General features: G+C 40.1%; 1 protein-coding gene across 9 annotated transcripts in view; it reads right to left on the reverse strand.

Annotated features, from left to right (window-relative positions):
* The window catches only part of IMMP2L (inner mitochondrial membrane peptidase subunit 2), an 879,272-nt gene that overhangs the window by 144,065 nt on the left and 712,470 nt on the right, over positions 1-22,737 (reverse strand). For all 9 annotated transcript variants that reach the window (XM_030549004.1, XM_030549005.1, XM_030549012.1 and 6 more), the window contains one exon: positions 19,568-19,670. In XM_030549004.1, the coding sequence (XP_030404864.1) occupies positions 19,568-19,670 (103 nt within the window). The remainder of the gene's footprint in view (positions 1-19,567; positions 19,671-22,737) is intronic.

A 22,737-nucleotide genomic window follows, 5' to 3' on the forward strand; every position in this document is an offset into this window, starting at 1 on the left:
TTCTGCTGAAGCCTGATCATGCTTGAACTCTTCACTCCTCCAGCAGCACACCTTCATACTCCCTGCTCCTTGCACACACCCTCTACTAACTGATGGGAGGTCCTTTTTAAACCAGGTGTCCTGATTAGCCTGCCTGCCATAATTGATTCTAGAAAGCTCTTAATTGGCTCCAGGTGTCTTGATTAGCTTGCCTGTCTTAATTGGTTCTAGCAGGTTCCTGATTGCTCTAGGGCAGCCCTTGCTCTGGTCACTAAGGGAACAGGAAGTTGTTCATCCAGTGGCCAGTATATTTGCCTTCTACCAGACTCCTGTACCCCACTGGTCTGGGTCTGTCACAGTACATCTTGTAACAGTGTAGTAAAATAAGGATTGCCATGAATGCCCAAGTATAAATGCATATATTAAATGATCAAGTGATTGTTTTATCTCTCTTATTTCTTTAAAGAGGCAGCTTAAAGATGTAGCGATCTATTCTGCATTTCTTTATCACTTAAGAAATAAGAATTCCATCTAGGTTACTAATGCAAATGCAATACATTACTGCGGCAGAATGGTTGCCTCAGTTTTTTAATATATTGGTATAGTACATCTTTAACTGAAAGTTACTTTGTTAAATGTACTTCCTACTAATGTACCTTATTATTATAGCAGGTAGTTCTGCATCTCATAGGTATTGTGACAGTGGTTTAAGAGGAAGGTGCAAGAAAGCCCATAATGGACCACTATGCAAAGTTCTGTAAATAGGGGAAAATTCTTTCTAACCTATATAGGTCAGTGATTAGCTTACACCATGAAGCATGATGATTCTATTCCTCCTAAAAATTGTTTTATCCTCTCTAATGTACTGATAATTGTGGATATTCTCATTATCCATCTAAAATATCTACTCTGTTTTTGAATTCTACTAAGCTCCTGGCCTCAATCTCTAAATACAATGGATATTTTGAAAATTAATATAAAACTGAAAAATTGTAATCACAGAACACACACTTCTTTGCAAAATATCTCAACAGCAATAAATGAATTTAGAGAAAACAGACATCTTCTCAACAATTACTCCACCAATTAAGTATAATTTAATTTTTCTGCACTTGTTTGATTAAGTAACTTTTACGGATTGTGACAAAGTTCCTCCTTTACCTTGGTGGGTCCTGTGCTTATTGGCAGATTTGCTCACCTCAGTGATCTTCCCTTCTGGTGGAACCCACAGTCTGGGTCAACTCCTCCTGTGTCTGATCAAGAGTTGCGAGGTTTGGGGGGAACCCGGGCCCGCCCTCTACTCCGGGTTCCAGCCCAGGGCCCTGTGGATTGCAGCTGTCTATAGTGCCTCCTGTAACAGCTGCATGACAACTACAACTCCCTGGGCTACTTCCCATGGCCTCCTCCAAACACCTTCTTTATCCTCACCACAGGACCTTCCTCCTGGTGTCTGATAATGCTTGATTGTCTAATAATTCCTCAATCCTCCAGTAGCACACCCTCTCAGCTCCTTGCGCCTCTTGATCCCAGCTCCTCACACACACTTCCTCTCCTCTGGCTCCTCCCCACCTGACTGGAGTGAGCTCCTTTTTAAACCCAGATGCCCTGATTAGCCTGTCTTGATTGGCTGCAGGTGTTCTAATCAATGTAGCTATCTCCACTGCCTTCTAGAAATATCTTAATTGCCCCCAGGTGCTTTGATTAATCTGGAGCAACTGCCATTTGGTTACCATGGTCCTAGGTATTTGTTTAGCCTGGGGCTAACATACCTGTTCCTCAGTACTTTACTGTAGCCATCTGCCCTTGCCTCATCACAGGATTTACTGAGTTAATCCAAGTAGAATGGACAGTAGTCAGCAATGAACAATGAAACCATGTAACAGTTCACCACTGCCTATATGTAGTGTCCTGCAAATCCATGGATATCTGCTTTATGTCCACGGATATTCACAGACTATTTTTGTGGATCGGATGTGGATATAAATTTTGTATCCGTGCAGGGCTCTACCTACTTATTGTTAGGCCACAAGTGTATTTGAAAACAGATTTTGAGTATGGGAAATCAGCTTCCAACTTGAGCTTTTATTATATCAAAGAGCAAAGTACAGCTAATCAGAAACAGTACACTGTATTTAGCAACAGGGAGCTTTTATCCGTCACTGTGCAGTATGAACATAGTGATCCTTACAATATAATTGATTGCCATCTAGAAGCTTATGTTGAAATTTGTGCCTATATTCCAAACGTGCATGGCAATTCTGATGCATTTCAGTTTCAAAGTGGCACCTGTGCAAGGATATAAATTTTGGCTTTAAGCTGTATGTGGAGATCTAGGTTTGGAGTTGAATGGGTATTGGGGAACACGACTGTATCAGAGTGAGTACATGGATGAGTGTGAAAGGAATGAGAGCAGTGCTATGAGAGCAAAGACAGGAGTACGGTTGGAAATCTACATGAACTAAAGGAAGTATTGGGTCAAGAGTAAGCCTGGACTGTAAGATCATTAGCGGACAGAAAGGTGAGTAAGTGGCAGTCAGAGAAGCACAGCTCTGCTACATTTATTTTTTAAAAAGAACAGTGCTCTGATTTCTTATCTCTGCATTATTTCCTTCAACAAAGAAGTTGTATTGTTTTCAGGTCAGCTGAAAGTGTCCTCATACCTTCAGGTCCTAGAATTCTTTGTACAAGTTACCAGGTTGCCCTGTATTAGCCATCACAAAGCACCTTAGAGTATAATGGAACTAAAAGACTAGGCTTCACATAACTTAGATGTAAAAAGCAAAGTCCCTTTAGAAGACACTTTTAACTGATGTGAATGTAAGCAACAAAGTTCCTAATACAATATACGAAGACAGAGTATGTGAAATTGAAAGATACAGGGAAAGAAAGCAGGAAAAGTTTTATTCTTTGGCACAAAAAATATATCTACATTGCATCAATGTTACAAATTTGTAGAGTTTGGGAAGGAGAACCACACACACACTTATCGTAAAGTACTAAAGTATACTTTCATGCTCCTCTTCAGTTTGAGTACTCTTCTCACTTCCTTCCTATCCCCAACAAGTGGGAACCCTGGCTTCCAGTCATCTGTTATTCCCTCCTTTCTCCTTCCAACAGGCTCTCTTCTGCCTGCCACACAGTTCCCTCAGCCAGCTGTCAGAACACTTCACCCTCTCCTCCAGTGGCTTGCTACAATTTGCTATAAAAGTGAAAATTAGACAGGTCAGACCCTTCCCCCAAGATGTACACAAGTGGCCACCCAGCAGACTTGAAATTATCCAGCTGACACCCAGTCAGGGACTAGCTAGTTTCCAAAGGGTTGTATTCGGACTTCAAAACTTCCAGTAATTTATCTTCTTTCCATGGCATCTATTTTCCTCCTCCTCCTGCTTTTCCATTTATTGTGAGCTACTGTGTCAATGACTTATAGGTGCTGTTTGTGAAGGCTTTATGGACCACAATAACACATATAGCCTGCAATTTGCCCCTATCCAGGAATTCATTTTTTAAATTTTCATTTCAGTGGGTAAACCTAGACCATCTGCATTTCAAAAATCATCAATACATCACTCGCATGAAGTGCTTGGAATCAGGCAGCTTTCTCTTAATATACCTGCTGCGACAGACCCAGACCAGTGGGGTACAGGAGTCTGATAGAGGGCAAACGTACTGGTCACTGGATGAGTGGTTTTCTGTTCCCTGAGTGACCAGAGCAGGGGCTGCACTAGAGTAATCAGGAACCTGCTAGAACCAATTAAGACAGGCAGGATAATTAAAACACCTGGAGCCAATTAAGAAACTGTTAGAATCAACTAGGACAGGCTAGCTAATCAGGGCACCTGAGTTTAAAAAGGACCTCGCTTCTGTTTGTGGAGTGCATGCAAGGAGCTAGGAGCAAAAGGCATGAGGAGCTGAGAATGAGAAGACATATTGGTGGAAAACTGAGGAGTACAAGCATTATCAGGCACCAGGAGAAAAGTCCTGTGGTGAGGATAAAGAAGGTGTTGGGAGGAGGCCATGGGGAAGTAGCTGTACCAGGAGGCACTCTAGATAGCTGTAGTCCACAGGGCCCTGGGCTGGAACCCGGAGTAGAGGACGGGCCCGGGTTCACCCCAAACCTCCCAATTCCTGATAGACACAGGAGGAATTGACCTGGACTGTGGCTTCTACCAGAGGGGAAGGTCTCTGGGCTGTTACCTGACCCACATGGTGAATCAGAGAGGCAAGCAAATTGGCCAATAAGCACAGGACCCACCAAGGTAGAGGAAGAACTTTGTCGTACTACCTAAATCCATCCTGCTCATACTGATGCTCCTCCTACTGAATTCCCAAAGATCTAAATCCTGCTGCATTCATAGCCTCTGCAGCTATCATCTCTTGGTGAGAACAAGAGGCATGCTCTGCATTTTCAGATGCCAAGAAAAGAAAAATCTGTTTTGTTGGCCAAAAACACTGAACACTATTTTTTTGTCAGTTAAAATCCAAAAGGCAGATAAAATCAACATGAGAGTTTGGAACAAGATTCTGAACTGCATCAGCCTAGCAAATTGTGAAAAGCAGTTCTTCCTCATGTAAAAACTTTTCCACAAAGATGCCTGTCAGTGAGATTTGAAGTTAGCTATCACAGAAATGCAAGCCATATAGGTCAAACTTTCCAAGCAACAGTTTTAGGAAATTTTGTAGACAGTTACTTTTCCTGATTCTACTCTTCTTTCAGTCCACTACACCTTGTTTTTATCTTATGCTTCCTGTCTTATATTAGATATAGCATATATATGACCAAAAATCAATGTTAGATACTAGTTTCAAATCTGCTATAGAGCAGACCAGCAGTCTATCACTTTGGCATCTAAATTATACAAATCCCAATCTTAGAAAAATGCAGTTATCTGCAGTTATAAGCTATATAATTAACCCTTCGTATTAAAACAAAATATATCAGTCTTCCCTGGCACAACACAGAATGCTCTAAACTGCTAGCATTGTATGTGGCGAGCTTTCAGTCCTACTTCAAAATTTTCAACTAGCTTAACTGCAGTGGAACCTCAGTGTGCTGGCAACATCGCGGAAACCAATAGCTCTTCAACCTTTTGACTTGGCTACATGCCAATCAAAAAGCTACATTCTACAAAGAACATGTCTGGAATCCATACATTAAAGTGTTTAATAAATTCCAAAAAGGTGCAATATGGCGGAAGTACCACTCAGCATACTCTACTCCAAAGGGTGGTAAGCAATGATTATAGGGATTATTTACTCTACTATTAAGAAATGCAATGGAGTGTCTCCTTAAGGAAATACTAGACAAATCACTTTTACCATTATATTAATTCGAAGGATCCCTTTTTTTGTTTTGATTGCCATGAACAAACAGATTTTCACTATTAATATAACTGGGCATGCCACTTCCACCAATTCATATTATCTGTCTTGACAGGTGATAACAAAACGTCTTTTTTTTCCTTTCCAACTACTAGTCCAGCAGCAGTACTGGCCCTAGCATATTTGCAGTAGCCTCCGCAGGGATTCTAGCCCAGTAGGTTGAGGAATATTAAACCTTAAAATCACATATTTTTATATCATCTTGGTTCTACCCCTCCCCCCATTTCAATCTGATGGGATTTCAGCATCTGCTATCTCACAAACCCACAAGGATAACCAGCTCCTGATTCATACCACATGCAAGCTGGCTCTCCTGCTTCCAAAGGGTATAAAGCTACAGCTCTCATACATAGTGCTACTACTAGTGGTTTTCAAAATAGTGCTCACTAAAATCACATTGGAACTGAAGTGGATGAAGGAAGGAAGGAAGAAAGTTAGTAATTAGAGCAATGCAGTTTCATATTTCAAAATCCTGCAATGTGCCAAGCTCGGAAATAAATGCTATACACCTGTGGTTATCAAACAGTTGTAAAGAGTATATGTTAGTGATCTGTAGAGAGGTTCTCTTCTAGGAGTCCAAATGCTAAATTGCATTAAAGGGCAGCTAAATATACATTAAATACTTCCAGGTAAGGAAGTGCTGTTGTCAGAGTGGTATGTGACCATAAATGGGAGGGGAGGAGTACATTTCTAAAATGTGGTCCACAATATGAACAAGTTTAATCCCACAAGAACCTCGATAAAATAAGATTCCCAGTTTTATGACTGAACACAGCACTCATTGGTAGCTCTCAAGGATCGTCAGAGTTTTAAACCTCTTGCTGTTCCCCTTATCGGACAGTGAGAATTTTTGGCAGCGGTCCTTGACTGAATGAAATGGTCCCCTCACTGAAAGTTACATTTATTTGAAATCTCTGACAAAGGTTAATTTTTAAGCACTCAAAGGCCTGAGGCCAAATGAACAAAAATAACTATAAACAATGTTAGCAACACAAGGTGGGTGAGGTAACGTCTTTTATTGGACTAAACTCAGTTGGTGAAAGAAACAAGCTTTGAAGCATACACCGAGCTCTTCTTCAAGACTGGGAAAGATATTCAGAGTGTAAGAGCTAAACACAAAGTGGAACAGATTGTTTAGCATAAGGAATTAGCACATGTTGCAACAGACCATTCAAGGTGAACTGGACGGCTAACACTTCTACAGCTGTAGGACAAAGGAGGGTTAATAAGTTACAGATTGTTGTGATGAGCCATAAAACTAGTGTCTTTATTAAGTCCATGATATTCAGTGACTAGCAAAGTTAATGACTAATTCCCAGATTCGTCTTTTGAAGGTATTGTGCAGGCTTCCTTTGAAGATGAGGATTAAGAGGTCAGATATGGCGTGATCTCTTCGTGAAAAAATGTTCACCCACAGGATATAGGGTACTTTTGTCTTTTTTCATTTTCCTGTGCAAATTCATTCCAGAGCATAGTGATTGTCTCGTTTCAAACGCTGGGGGAGAGCTGCAAGGCCAGAAAGTGGTGGCTGCTGGCCAGGAGCCCAGCACTTAAGGCAGCGCCACCACTAGCAGCAGCAGCACAGAAGTAAAGATGGCATGGTATGGTAATGGGACCCCCGGGATCCCAGTCTCACTGCAGGGCTCTACCTCTACTTTTTTTTTCTCCAGTCCACCCAATTTTTCTGCACGTCCTCTCCCCACCGGCTTTGCACCTTGAGCGGCTGCCCAACTCGCCCCACCTTGGTTATATCTCTAGTAAAATATGTGGTTGTAAACATCTAAATACTAATATGTACAGTAAGCTACTCTTTCAAATAAACTTTTTTATGACTGAATGTGTTGTTAATTGCAGTAACTGCCACACATTCAACGTTATAACAAGTTTAAAATTTAAAATTAAATCATTGCTTGAGCCCTGGCATCTCTTTCATTACCAATTAAGCACTGGTTGTGACATTTTTTCCTTGGAGTCCCCTGGGCAATGAATTAACTGAACAATATGATCAGTTTAATAACCTTTTCCAAAAGCTGTTTTTTCACAACACATAAAATAAGTATCTTTGTGTGTCAGAGGAATGTTTATTTTTCATTGTTACTTATCTGTACTGCAACATAGTTGTATGTGATACTTCATAAACAAGAAAGAACATAATCTTATAAAGTAATTAACACTTAACTAAAAACAGACCCGTGAAACCTCAGGACTAAGTAATCTGGGCATAAAGCATCAATACACTGAACACAACCCATCTGGTATGTTTGGATATACATGAACACAGTAACATCAACAGCACTTCAGATGGATTTTACAAGAAGCAACACTGTTTACAAAATCTTTCAGTTTTTCGAACTTAAACCTGTTCCTGCTGTTTCCTAGAAAATACTATACATGTAAAACCTTAAACCTTTTATCAGGAGTGAATGAATTCATCTCTGAACTACTGTGGTTTATGCAGCTTTCCAAATGGTTTGGTCATGGCTCCTCAAACTGGAAATTCTGTCAGCAAGCATGAAGGATCAGTCAAATTCTTCGTTCTCTCTTTTCTTCCAAACTTGCTCACACTTAATAGCAATTTTTTTTTTATCATCAAGTATCACAGTCAAACATATAAAGTTTCTTCTGTCCATTTTCAGGAATGTTACCTTCTCTATCTTAAATGGTTCCTACAATCATAGTGTGAGAGTGCCTCACAACAAAGATTAATGCATTTATCCTCACAACATCTCTGTGATGTACAGAGGAGGTTCCAGCAATTTTCTTCCAATAGAACCTTTCAGAATGGAGAAAACATTGAGGGCAACCACTATATAGCATAATTTTAAATCACACAAACCATTACAGAAAGAACTTTGCAAGACTGTTTGCATCAATATTCTTGCTCAGAAAAAAAAGCTGAATGAAAATATTGTATTGTATTACCACCAATTCTCCCTACAGTAAGCCAATTTGTTCATATTTGGGAACATTTTTATCTCATTCCTTTAAAAGAAACACAAGTTATACAACTATTAACATTGCTAATTCTATATTAACAATGGACCACATATTTCACTAATGTTTTGTTTTTAACCCACTGCCATTAAATATACATTTCTGACAACATGACAAAGGGTGACCACCCAGCCCTTACTTCAAGGAACTGCTTTTTATTTTACTAATTTGTCTCTTAGGGTGACCACCTGTCCCATATTTTAAGGGACAGACTTCCTTATTTCATTGTAAGTCACATAAGTAAGTGAAGGCTGAATCAAATCTTTGCAGAGCAGCACTAAGCAACGTAGTGAAGAATTCAGACTGAAAAAACCAATCTTTCAACAAAAACTAACCACAAAGCTTTAAAAAATGATTTTCCTTTTGCATTGTCCTAAGACTGCTTTGAATTGCACACCTGAAATAAAAATCATTCTTATTTGAGGCTTTGTTAAAACATATTACATATTCAAAAATTTCTCCACTACAGTCCTGTTTTTGTACTTGTAACATAAATAAGGAAATGCTAAGAAGAAATAAGAAAACTTCTGGAAAGGGAATGGTTCTTTAGTGGCTAAATAAACAGTACATGCTTGCCACATAAGGACACTAGTATGATTTATCCCAAAGAGGGCTCAGTGAATACTGTGTGCAGGAGAAGGAGTGGGCTTTGAAACATGATAGCCAGCTCCTTCTCCTAATTTCTTAAAACTTGAGGAATTTATGCTGTCCATTCTTACCTCAAATGCAGCTGAGGAAACAATTTTTTTTTTTGTGTGTAAACATACCCGGAGAGATTGCAGAAACCTGCTAAATATTGATTCTGTTAAGGCTGAGCTTGAAATTAAAGTTAATTTCAAATTGTAGATATAAGGAGTTTCACTAATTGGTTTTTTTAAAAAATCAAAGCTAATATGAGTTTTAATACATTTCAGCATAAGTACTATTTTAAACATTAAATTGAAGCTTATGATGATTGCAATGTATACTTGCGGACAGTAGAAAAGCACACACAAGAAAAAAATATAGATGGTATGCTATGGGAAATGGTATTTCCTTAAAATGTCCCTTAAAATAAAGTGTCATCCCATATTTTTCATGTGGTTTTTTTCCTTATGTTTGTTCAACAAAGATGGCCACTCTACATGACTGCTAGTGAGTTGCACAAGGCATTGAGATTAAGTGGACTCAATGTCTGCCTCACGACTGAGAAACCCACAACATGGTAACATTTCTCCTATCTGAAAATAAAATCTGGTCAAAAATAATTCTTTATAGGGCTGCAGTCACCAAAACTGAGAACTGTGTTTGAGTTAGTAGTGATGGAGCTATAGATACTCTCCATGCCCAGAAAAGGAAAATAATCCCCCAAATATAGGTTCAATGAGTTTCTAAATTAAGTGCAAGTATATCTTGCTAGGAACATCGGCATGGTCAAAATACCATAGTATGAAGCCACAGAAAAGTTCTATTTCTACTGAAATAGGATCACTTTAGGAGCCATGTAGAATAGGATATAGTGTTGTAGATCCTGGAGAATGACTTATCAAATTAAAGAGCATTTCAAACTATATCTTGAGTACTGAGAAATATAGATAAGCAAAGAAAACTGATACAGAACTGTGTGTTATACTTGGGTCACAGGTATCTTCCAAATTTGGAAATAGATCTGGTCAAACTATTTAATTACAGATACAAGGTCTACCTTAGACTGGTTGTACACCAATGGAGATCCAGTGATTTAATAGAATCCTGATTTACATTGTCACAGCTCAGGTAAAGCTCTCCCTCCTAGACATTCACCAGGCTGCTGTGTTTAAGGACATAATGGCCATACTGGGTCAGACCAATGGTGCATCTAGCCCAGTATCCTGTCTTCCAAAAGTGGTCAATTACAAGTGCTTCAGAGGGAATGAACAGAATAGGGCAATCATCAAGTGAGCCATTACCTGTCATCCACTTCCAGCTTCTTGCAATCAGAGGCTTGGGAGACCCAGAGCAAGGGATTGCATCCTTGGCCATGTTGGCTAATAGCAATTGATGGACCTATCCTCCATAACCTCATCTAACTTTTTTGAACACCACTATAGTTTTGGCCTTCACAACACCAGCTGGCAAGTTCTATAAGTTGATTGTGCATTGTGTTTGTTTTAAACCTGCTGCCTATTAATTTCATTAGGTGACCCCTAGTTTTAGTGTTATGTGAAGGAGTAAACAACACTTCCTTATTCACTTTCTCCATAATTCATAATTTTATATATCTCTATCATATTTTTTTTTAGTTACCTCTTTTCCCAGCTAAAAAGTCTCAAACCTTCTAATCCCTCCTCATATGGAAGCTGTTCCATACCTTTAATCATTTTTGTTGCCCTTTTATGTACCTTTTCCCATTCTAATATATCATTTTTGAGATGGGGCGAGCAGAACTGCATGTAATATTCATGGTATAGCCATACCATGGATTTATATAGTGGCATTATGATATTTTTGTCTTATTATTTATCTCTTTCCTAATGGTTCCTAACATTCTGTTAGATTTTTGACACATTGAGTGGATGTTTTCAGAGAACTATCCATAATGACTCCAAGATCTCCTTCTTGAGCGGTAACAGCTAATTTAAATCCAATCATTTTGTATATATAGCTGGGATCACGTTTTCCAGTGTGCATTACTTTGCATTTATAAACATTGAATTTCATCTGCCATTTTGTTTCCCAGTCACCCAATTTTGTGAGGGCCCTTTGTAACTTCAATCTGCTTTGGACTTAACTTGAAAACATCTGATCTATTCTCCGTACTGCAAGTTTAGTTAGCCATGATAATTTTAATGGACAATAAGGCCACAGAACCTTCCCATCAACTGCTTTTGTAGTTTGCTAGCCATTCACAGTCTTTGTTTATGGACAATCCTCAGTCCCACTTTGAATCTCTCATGTAATATTTTCCAAACAGGACAAGCATATGTATCCTTCCAGGCATATTTAGCTTCACAGTAATAATGCATAATGTACTGTACACTTCATCTATCATAGACTTTTACAATAATTTCAGGCTGCGCACACATGCCACAGTCTCTATTGTCACCTCACCCTCCATACACAAAATTCTTCTTCCGATAGAGAATTTTGCTTTTGCCTCTTCATCCAAGGGCCAATATAAACATAATGGGAAATCTCTGGCAGTATATTTATGCTACGCATTCTGTTCAAAATTTCTTTTATAGTATATCAGAGACATTGCCTGATGTTACAGTGAACCAGGGCTGGTGCAACCATTTAGGCAAACTAGGCGACCGCCTAGGGTGCCTAGTGGTTGAGGGCGCCTAAAAACCTGCTCAGGTGAGGAGGTGGGGCGTAGATGAGCTGGCGCGAGGGGTGGGGTGCACAGGGGAACCGCTCCCCGCCCCAGCTCACCTCTGCTCCACCTCCTCTGCTGAGCATACAGTCCCCGCTCTAATTTTCCTCCAATTGGCACCGTAAGCCTGGGAGGGGAAGAGAATTTGAGTGGCACCAGGGTGCTTAGTGGAGGAGGCGGAGCAGAGGTGAGCTGGGCGGGCTCCCCGGGGTTAGTTGCTGCGGGGGGAGGGAGTCTCCCCAGGCGGGGTTAGCTGCCGCGGGGGGAGGGAGTCTCCCCAGGTGGGGTTAGCTGCCGCAGGGGGGAGTATCTCCCCGGGCAGGGGTTAGCGCCGCAGAGGGAGGTAGCTGCTGCGGGGGGGGGGGGGGTTCCCTGGACAGGGGTAGGCGGCGGGCTCCACGGGTGGGGATCTGGTAGCTGCCGTGGGGGTGTGGGGTTACTGGGTGGGGGAGTGGCGCAAGGTGGAAATGTCGCCTAGGGCGCAAAACTGCCTTGCACTGGCCCTGCAGTGAACTAATTTCTGGAACCACCTTCTAACTTCAGTTCTAGGAGCTGCAGAAAGAAGTGTAGGAGACACACTTTTTCCTAGGGGTTCAATTGTGCTCTGTAAGCATGGTCCTAAATTGGGAGTAGCATAGATGAGCACAAATCCAGAAGAAGCACCAGGAGACTGTGTATCTGCTGCTAACATATTATTCCTTACTATATAGTATGGGGGACCAGATGACCCCAGTCCCTCCTCATCTACTTTGGAGCACCATCCGCTTCAAATGTCTGGCAAAATTCCATTTGGAGAGATTACATTCTGCCTGCATACGTTCCCTTCGCAATTCCATCTGAACTCAGTGCACTTCCCTGTTGTGTAGCGCTGCTGTGTGCTGTTAAACAATCGCCACCTTTACCGTACAAACAGCTGCATTTCAGGGCTGATGAAGTGATCTTTATACCAGTATATAGCTTCTAAATGGCTCTGCAGTTCTTCCAATTAAAGAAGATATATATGGCAAAACCATAATCAAGATCATTTACACTTTTGTCTTAGCAAACATGGGGTTGTACTTTTGCTAAGACAGAAGCAGTAACAACAACAGTAGTACTTTCCCTCAGTTTTCCCTGGGGTTGCTTGAACCTTCCTAGAAGAGGTCAGAGCATCCCTATGAAGGTCATCCTCACAGTCTAAAAACCTCTTGGCTAGAATATTTCCTTTACCAGAGAGCATGAATTGCTCCTCTGTCTCTATCAGATTTCAGATTTTATCATTACAGGAGTAAATATTTTGAGTCAATTTACTAAGCAAATTATACATGACCAGATTCTGTCACCTTTATTCATGCTGTGAAACTCCTCACTTGCCAAGTAAGATACTAAATCAACACAAATCTGGCCAGAGAGGATTAACAGTTAAGTCTTCTCTCCACCATATGGCCTAAAGAGTTGATGACTTTCCTTTGAAATGAAAATCCAAATAATTAAATTTAGCATATTCAATCGTTTTGAATCATCTCTTTCTAAAAATCTTTATTGTGTTTTCTAATCCACAGATGGGATGCAGTTGAAAGAAGAAGGAACAGGAAGGAAAGAAGACAACAATGTGCATTTCAGACAGGTTCCCCTATGAACTTGCATCTCAGCACTGTTCACTTGGACAATCACCGGTATTTACAATGTTAAAGATGTTAGTCTTTACAGTTGTCCTAATCTACTCATTTGCAGTTTACAAATTTAAACTCTATGGTAAATAAAAATATATTGAGGTCAGATCCCAGTCCAACTGGATTAGTTTTTAGAAAGTAGGCACATTAAAGAAATAGTAGTGTCATGTTGAAAATATGACTGGGGGGTATGTCTTCACTGCAGTTAACCCAGGCTCTTACCTGGGGTTTAGCTCAAACCTGCACCTGGATCTGAAGGTGTTTTAAGGCTGAGTTAGTTTACTCAGTTAGGAAGTGGGTTAGAACCTGGACTCCAGTTTAACTCGGTTTGGAACCCACCTATTTTGCAGTGAGATTGCGGGCTAATTCGTTCAATTGCTCATAGCTCTCCCATTCCTTCACACAATTCTCCCCAAAGAACACACAATTGACTAGGAAAATAATCACAGAGGATCTCAACAGAAACTACCATGGGATATGCTCTCAGATACACACACACAGGCATGTGCAGAAATATAGAAGACAATAATGCAGGCAAAGCTTTGTGGGCACCATGGAGCTGGGCGCCTGAGGGCGGAGTGGTGCCCTGGCCCCGACATGCCAGCCGGGCCCATCAGCACAGATTCCCTGTGAATAACTTCAGTGCCTGCTTCTGTTGTTGATGCTCAGGAAAACTATCTTCATAACAAAGACTATGAATGGCTAGCAAACTACAAAAGCAGTCTCTCCTCCCTTGGTGTTCACACCTCAACTGCTAGAGGAGGGCCTCATCCTCCCTGATTGAATTAACCTGATTATCTCTAGATTGATTCTTGCTTGCATATTTATATCTGCCTCTGGAAATTTCCACTACATGCATCCAACAAAGTGGGTATTCACCCACGAAAGCTTATGCTCCAATACGTCTGTTAGTCTATAAGGTGCCACAGGACTCTCTGCTGCTTTTACAGATCCAGACTAACACAGCTACCCCTCTGATACTTAACTTGTCTAAGTAATTTTTAACTTCTTCTTTTACTATTTTAGCCTCCCATCCTACCTAATTTTCATGGACGTTCACTATGTTAGACATCCAATCACCACCAACTTTCTTGGTGAAAACCAAAACAAAGAAATCATTAAGCAACTCTGCCATTTCCACATTTTCTGTTATTATTCCTCCCCCTCCGCTCATTGAGTAACATACCTACCCTGTCCCGGTTTTCCTCTTGCTTCTAATGTACTTGTAGAATGTTTTCTTGTTACCCTTTATGTCTCTAGCTAGTTTGAACTTGTTGTGTGCCTTGCCCTTCCAAATTTTGTTCCTACATCCTTGAGTTATTTGTTTATATTCATCCTCTGTAATTTGACTTAGTTTCTACTTTTTGTAGGACTTTTTTTTTAATTTTTAGATCATTGAAGATCTCCTGGTTAAGCCAGCGTGGTTTCTTGCCATACTTCCTATCTTTCCTACACAATGGAATAGTTTTCTCTTTTGCCCTTAATAATGTCTCTTTGAAAAACTATCTACTGTCTTTAATTGTTTTTCCCTTTAGACTTGCTTCCCATGGGATCTTATCTACCAACTCCCTGAGTTTGCTGAAGTCTGCTTTCTTGAAATCCACCTTCTTTATTTGCTATTCTCCCTCTTACCATTCCTTAGAATCATCAACTCTACCATTTCATGATCACTTTCACCCAAAGCTGCCTTCCACTTTCAAATTCTCAACCAGTTCCTCCCTATTTGTCAAAATCAAATCTAGAACAGCCTCTCCCCGAATAGCTTCCTCCACCTTCTGAAATAAAAAATTTTCTACAAGATATTTGAAGAACTTGTTGGATAATCTGTGCCATGCTATTTTCCCAACAGATGTCTGAGTAGTTGAAGTCCCCCGTTACCCGAAGTCCTGTGCTTTGGATCATTTCATTAATTGTTTTTTTAAAAGCCTCATTCATCTCTTCTTCCTGGTTAGGTGGTCTGTGGTAGACCCCTACCATGACATAGCCTTGTTTTTTTTACCTCTTTTATCCTTTCCCAGAGACTTTCAACAAGTCTGTCTCCTATTTCCATCTCAACCTCAGTCCAAGTGTATACATTTTTAATATACAAGGCAACGCTTCCTTCCTTTTTCCCCTACCTGTCCTTCCTGAGCAAGCTGTATCTTCTACACCAATATTCAGTCATGCATATTATCACACCAAGTATCTGTGATGCCATCTATGTGTAGGCTCATTATGAAAGTCAATTGAACAAGTAACATTAACTTCAATGGGCATTCTATTAGGCTTTAATTGTGTAAAGCACTTTCAGATCCTAAGCTGGAAAACATTCTGAAAAGTAAAGTAGTAGCTATAGAAATAGTACATTTACAAAATGAATCCTGGTATCCTCCAGGTCTTTATTTAATTTGAAAGAATTTGTTATTACTACTGTGTACTACTACTGCCACAATTCTTTCCCAAGAAACATTTCTTAGATGAACTCACAACTAAATAGGAGCATTACTGGAATTAAAAACATAAAGCAATCTCTTAAAAGCAAAACCATATATCATCCAACACTGCATTATTACGTCTCTGTAATATTCCAATTAAACGAGAATAAGATAATATAATAAATGTTTGGCTTTACCCTCCTAAAAGCTTGAAAACAGAGAACTGGCTCATTGAAGTGATATCACTAACGCAGTCCAGCTAATTGAACTAAAATCATTCTATGTGTAATTTTTTTTCATCCCTTAAATTAAAAACAAAGCAAAGGAGGCAAGGATCATTGAGTTCTTTTCATGGTTATTGCCTGACATTTAAAATAGCTGTTTTCAGCCATTATAAATGGCAGACATGACTTACAAAACTTATGCCCCACAGTTCAGACTGTGGAGTTGTGAATAGCAGTGCATACCAAAGTGCTGTGCTGTAATTCCCCTGTGTGGATTGCAGACACAAACTAAAAGGTTCCTAGTTCACATTAATATAATCCTCCATAAACAAGAACTTTTAATTCACATCTTCAGAGTCTATGTAGAGTGTTACAGCTAAGCACTTCGGTGCGTACTGCTATTCATACTCCTGTAGTCCAAACTGTGGGGCAGTGTAGATAAGACCTCAGATTGAACCAGGCAGTATCAGAATAACAACAACACAATGCCTTTGTCTATGCTGCACAAAGCAGTTCTTTAAATAACAAAATTCAATAACCACATTATTTAAATAACTTCCCTGCATGCTGGATTAAATTAACATTTAAATCAGTAGTTCGCCAGCAATACTATACAATGTTACTAATTCAGCACAGTTGATAGATCTGATGGTGTTTGAATTAAATTAATGCTTACACTGAAGTCAGAAAAAGTATCTACTAGACAGAAAGGACCTATAAAGCCATTTTGAGGCTCCCTTGCTTTTTTTTGCAATATATTTTTACTTCAGTTAAAAAAACTATTTTAATGTATGAACTTGAGAAAATTATCTATATATGCCTTGAGAATCTGATCTTGGTCCTACTAAAATCAGATAGATACAAAAAGACTAAAGGATATCATGGATAAAATGTTTTAGAAACTATATAATGATTATCGTCTGTCAAAGGTCATTCACATTTTAGGATTCATAACCCCCAACGATGACATATAAATTAGCCCTTGAATGATCCCAGTATTTCTGTCTTATCACCTAGTCCATTAAGCCATTACACATTATTCTCCAAGTGAAAAAATGATTTCTAACACTATTCTCAGTCTGTATTCCATAATTCCATATATGCCCCATGTAATTCATTATGCTCATCACAAAACATAACTATGTCTGACTTTATCTATAGTGTATACGCTTTTTTATATATATTGTAATTAAAGGAATAGCATCAAAGTAAATAGACCTAAAATGTAATCTACCTTGAAGATACTTTTTTTTGTACTGGGCCCTTTTGACCCAGGAAAATGCATTGGTTCCTCCAAATTAGAGTGTGACACAGATAACATTCTAACTACTCCTCTGGAGTGACCTCTATTACAACAAAACAAGGACACTGGGTTCCTTTCTTGCCATTGTGCAGCCTTTGCATTCTGACTAACTGTTCAATTCTTATGAGAGAAAAGATATTAAAATGAAGAAGAATATGCCTCTCAATATCTTGAGAGTACAATCCTAATATATTCAGTATCCTGCAAGAATTGGTCAGGCTAGAGGAATGGACATTGTGATATGCCAATCTGTTCATAACATATGAAGTCTGCCTCCACAACCAAACACATGTAGGCGAAACATTAGTCAATAGGAGCTAAAGCATCCCTAAGCCTGCTTCATCTTTTTCTGCAGATGCTATATTTATAATTTTAGTCAATCCTCATAGCTAATTTCCTCCCACAAGAGCATGCGTGCCATCCTTTCCTTTATATTTTCAACTGCCACTATAATTTAAATCTAAAGAAAAATATCTGTTTACCTTTGATACTTACTCAAAATTTAACTCAACCAATACAAACTTTTTAAATGGTTCTATATGTATATCCCAAGATCATCTTTGTGGAATGCTAGAAAGCGTGCATTGTCAAAAGTTGTTACAGTAGTTCTCTGATGGTGCCTATTCACTGAGAAAGATGGTGGGAAACTTAACTTACTGTAACAAACATGAGGTAAATCTCACGAGAAAACAGTGAAAAAGGGCAAGCTTCATAATTCTTCACATTGCATTAGCAGGTGTAGTTAAAACCCAATGGGGGAGTGTCGAGGTGTACCGTGACCTACTCAACTCATGTGAAAACTACTACCTGCCTTGATTTCACTAGGATTTGGTTACTACATGTGTTTAACATATGCTATCTTCATACAAGGTTTAGAACACACCTTTCTCCCTAGGTGAACACAAGGCACTAAACATTTCAGAGTGAGTTTATTACACTGGTGAGCTACCATGACAAAATACTAGAAGTAAGAGGAAAACGGTGAGGATCGGATTGTGGGTATCCTGGGTGCACAGAGAGAGACTGTGGATAAAAAGACACCCGTAACAATACAGAAAGGGAGAGATACACATGGGGTCAGTGAAAAAAATCTAGTGGCACAGAAAAAAGAAAGAGCAACTCTAAAATTAACTGTCCAAAAAAAAGACCAGAGCAGAAAGGGAGAATAAAAAAATCATAAGTGATGTGGGCCCTTGAAGCAGATAGTGAGACAAACTATAAGGAATGTAAAAGAGATTAGGGCAATAGCAATACACCGTCCAGCAGGTAGGGGGTCTTTGAATCTTAGATACTCTTACGTTTTCCTCTTCACGTCACGTTATTGGAGGTAGATTATCTGGGGCCAAACTCTGCCACCTTCACTTAAGTTGAGCAGTATCTACTCCATGATTAGTCTAATTAAATTCAATGGCCCTACTTCAGATGTAAAGTGCTAACAGAATTTGAATAAGGGTAGCAGAATCTGGCATGAATTTCCCATGACAACCAGTCATTATGTCATTTTAGAACAGAATCATCTCTAAGTAAATAGGTAAACAAAACTGCATGTATAACATGAGAAAAATGATTAATATCTCCAGGGCAGAATGCAGAGACAATAAGGCTAAATTTCTGTATGTCAGACAAAGTGAGCAATTAAAAAAAAGCCAAAATACTAAAACCCTGAAAAGATATCCTGTCTTTCCACAGAGACCAGATGTATACTTTTAGCAGTCTAAATCTGAGTTTTAGCTTTTGTTTTGTAAATATTTGTATGCAACTGGAGACACTTACCATTTAGGGTGAGTTTTTTTACTTTGAGAACTGATTAGACAGACAAAGTGTCCATTACTTCATACTTTCTTCAACATATTGATTTATCAATTAACATTTGCTGTGCATCATTACAGCCCACTGATTCTGTTGGAGCACTGGCTCCAAAGTAGGAGAGAACTGCTGGGAGGGAGACACTCAAAGTTGCATCAGCTGGCAACAGATCTGTCAGCTGTCCCCATCCCTCAAAACTGCCTCCCTCCAAAAAAAAAAACCTTTCTTCCCTCTGCTTCTTGCAAGAGAGTTAAAGACAATCTCTGTTATTTTTGCCACTTAGGTAGTGCAAAGAGAATGGAGCAAGATCTGTCCCTCCATCTTGATTAGAAGAAACATTTCAAGGTGCGTGGATTCTCTCTAAAATCATGACTGCTAATACAGGAAATGAATACTTGCTGTATTATCTGAGTAACCCATCAGATACTATTTGCTCTCCAACTGCAAACATAAAGTGATTCATAGTGAATGTCACTTACCGGACCAAAAGCATTACTGTCAAAGCTGTGCCCGTGGTGATCACCTTCCACCCATATATGGCCATGCGGAACTTTCACATACTTGTTTTTGTACCCAATGGTTCTAAAAGACAGATGCAAAACAATTAGCAGTGTAAAAATATATATACACACACGAGTCAAAAATTACATAAATATAAAACATTTTGTGAAGAAAATCCTGTTATTTATTACCTTGGGGCCTGATCCTGAAAACAGCTAAAGCATGCAGAATTTTACCACTTGTGAGTAGTACCATTGACAGCAGTATGCCAACTACATGAGAAGAATTAAACACATGTGCTAGTGTTTCCAGTATTAGGTCCTTCTTTATTAAACATGTTTTCTTTTTGCAAATACTCTAACACCACAAGAAACAAAAGACATGTATAGTAATGTATGATTTAGCATGTAATTAACTTTTTTCCATAATCATTCGAATGAACTCTTTGAAGCATCACATTTTCACACCAGTAAAATTCAGGTGATCATATGTTGTACTTAAATATGAAGATATTTTAAGGCAAATTTCCTATGTGCAGTGCATGTTTGCAACCACCTCATTTAGCAAAAATAGCCAGACAGCTCTGCGCTGGCGGCAGATTTAGCATTTAGACTCCTGCAGCCATATGACCTTGGGTATGATCTCAAATTTCATAAGTTAAATAGGATTGAGTTAGGCAGTCCTTTAGGTTTAGGGTTAGGGAAGCCCAAATGCTGCAGGAAGTGATTCATGTGGTTCAAGAGGGGTCACTCTTTGCTGCAAATCAGTAATGAACCAGTGCTCCAGAATGAAACTAGGAAGTACCATGTTACTAGATGGTTACTCTTGTTACTACCATATTACTCTTTTGAATGAGAACATAAACCTGAATACAAAAAATGGTTACATTTTATTCATGGAATTTAACATCAATTTTCAACATCTTTCAGAATTCCAACCGGCCCGTACCAACTTTCTAACTGCACAAAACCAAACACCCTAGCCCTGCCCCTTCCCTGAGGCCCTGCCCCCGCCCACTACATTCCCCCTCCTTCAGTGGCTCACTCTCCTCCACCCTCGCTCACTTTTACTGGGCTGGGGTAGGGGTATGGGGTGCGGGAGGGGGTCAGGGCTCCAGCTGGGGGTGCAGCTCTGGGGGTAGGGCTGGGGATGAGGGGTTTCGGGTGCAGGAGGGAGCAGCCATTCAGCATTTAGTGTAAAGCAGGGGTCCATCCTGTCTCCTTTTTGTTTATGCTAATCATCGACTATGGATTAAAACAATATGACAGTGATAAATATGGCCGAAAATGGAACAATTCCAGGCTATTTGATCTAGACTTTACTGACGACATCGCTCTTATCAGTGAAGACGCAAACAGACTACAAAAACGTACAAACCAAGTAAAAGTAGTAATTGAGAAAATACTTTTGAGATACAATGCAAAGAAACATAAAGTCATGTTAATGGGGACTATAGGAACAGAATGAAAATTGAAGAGGAGAAACTGGAGAAGGTAGACAATTGTATGTATCTTGGAAGTACCGTCAGGCAAGATAGTATTAGTTCCGAGGAAATAAGAAGAACTGAGAAGGCAAACGCTGCATTTGGAAGACTCAAAACCATCTGGCAACTCAAAAACATCTCCCTCAAGACAAAACTGAATGTGTACAAAGCACTTGTTACTGCCAACATAGAGCAGTGAGACATAGCAACTTACCAAGAAACATACGCAAAAGCTGGATGCATTTCATCACAAATATCTGAGAAGAACATTGGGAATAACATATAGAGATAGGAAGACGAATGAAGAAGTCAGAAAATTTACTGGACAAGGTACCCTCTCACAATAATCTACAAAAGAAGACATCAGTGGCTGGGACATGTGCTGAGAATGGAAAAAGAACGCTTACCAAATATTGCCCTAGAATGGAAACCAGAAAATGCAAGAAAAAAGAGAGGAAGACCACAAATAACATGGAAATGAACAATTCTGAATTACATCAAGCACCTCAACATGAAATGGGAAGATTTGGAGAGAACGGCAGTTAACAGGCAACGATGGCAAATGTGGGGTAGCCCAATGTGCAACAAAGCAAGGACTGGACTAAGGTCTAAGGTAAGGTAGCGCCAGGCTGGGAGGTGGGGCTGAGGGATTTGGAGTGTGGGTAGGGGCTGCAGGTTGAGGCAGGGGGTTGGGGTACAGGAAGGGGTACAGGTTCTGGGCTGGGGATGTGGGCCCTGGGGTGGAGGCCAAGGATGAGGAGTTCAGGGTGTGGGAGGGGGTTTTGGGTTTGGGGGGGCTCAGGGCTGGGGCAGGAGGTTGGGGCATGAGCTTACCCCAGGTGGCTCCTGGTCAGTGATGCAGCAGGGCTAAGGGAGGCTCCCTGCTTGTCCTGGCTCCGTGCTGCGCTCTGGAAGCATCCAGCAGGTCTGGCTCCTAGGTGTGGGGGTCAGGAGGCTCCGCACGCTGCTCTTGCCTGCAGGGACCACCCCCCAGCTCTCATTGGCCGTGGTTCCCAGCCAATGGAGTATGGAGCCGTGCACTCCCTCCCCCACCTAGGAGCCGGACCTGCTGGCCACTTCCAGGGCGCAGTGTGATGCAAGGACAGGTAGAGCTAGCCTGCCTTATCCCTGCAGCACCACTGACCGGGCTTTAAACAGCCTGGTCGGCAGTGCTAACCAGAGCTGTCAAGGTCCCTTTTCAACCGGGTGGTCCAGTCAAAATCCAGACACTTGGCAACCCTAACCACACACTTCTTGCTTTATTTGCAAATTAAACATGAGGTTTTGTATTATTGTACAAATACCCATACAGAGAAGTAACTTTACTCTGGTGTGTTAAATTTCTTCCCCATTTAAGTGTTTATAGGGAAGGGCCATGGCTATTGAAGCTCGTAACTCTGCATTTAGCTCCTAAATACCACAGAAATGGCTGTCTTAGAAAAATTGAGACACAGTGAAGAGAAAGAAGGAAAAAAGATAAAAAGATCTGATATATGGAAGGAAAGAAAAGGGACTGTGGAAATGGAGGGTGAGGAAAGGCAAGAAAAGAGGTATCACTTTTTGATTAAAAATATGTATTTTATTTGTCAAATCATGTTTCATTTATTCTAAATGCATTATGTAATACTAGTATACTCAAAAATTATATAAAGGTACATGAAAACT

This window comes from Gopherus evgoodei, chromosome 1 (assembly GCF_007399415.2).
Source record: "Gopherus evgoodei ecotype Sinaloan lineage chromosome 1, rGopEvg1_v1.p, whole genome shotgun sequence".
Classification (NCBI taxonomy): domain Eukaryota; kingdom Metazoa; phylum Chordata; order Testudines; family Testudinidae; genus Gopherus; species Gopherus evgoodei.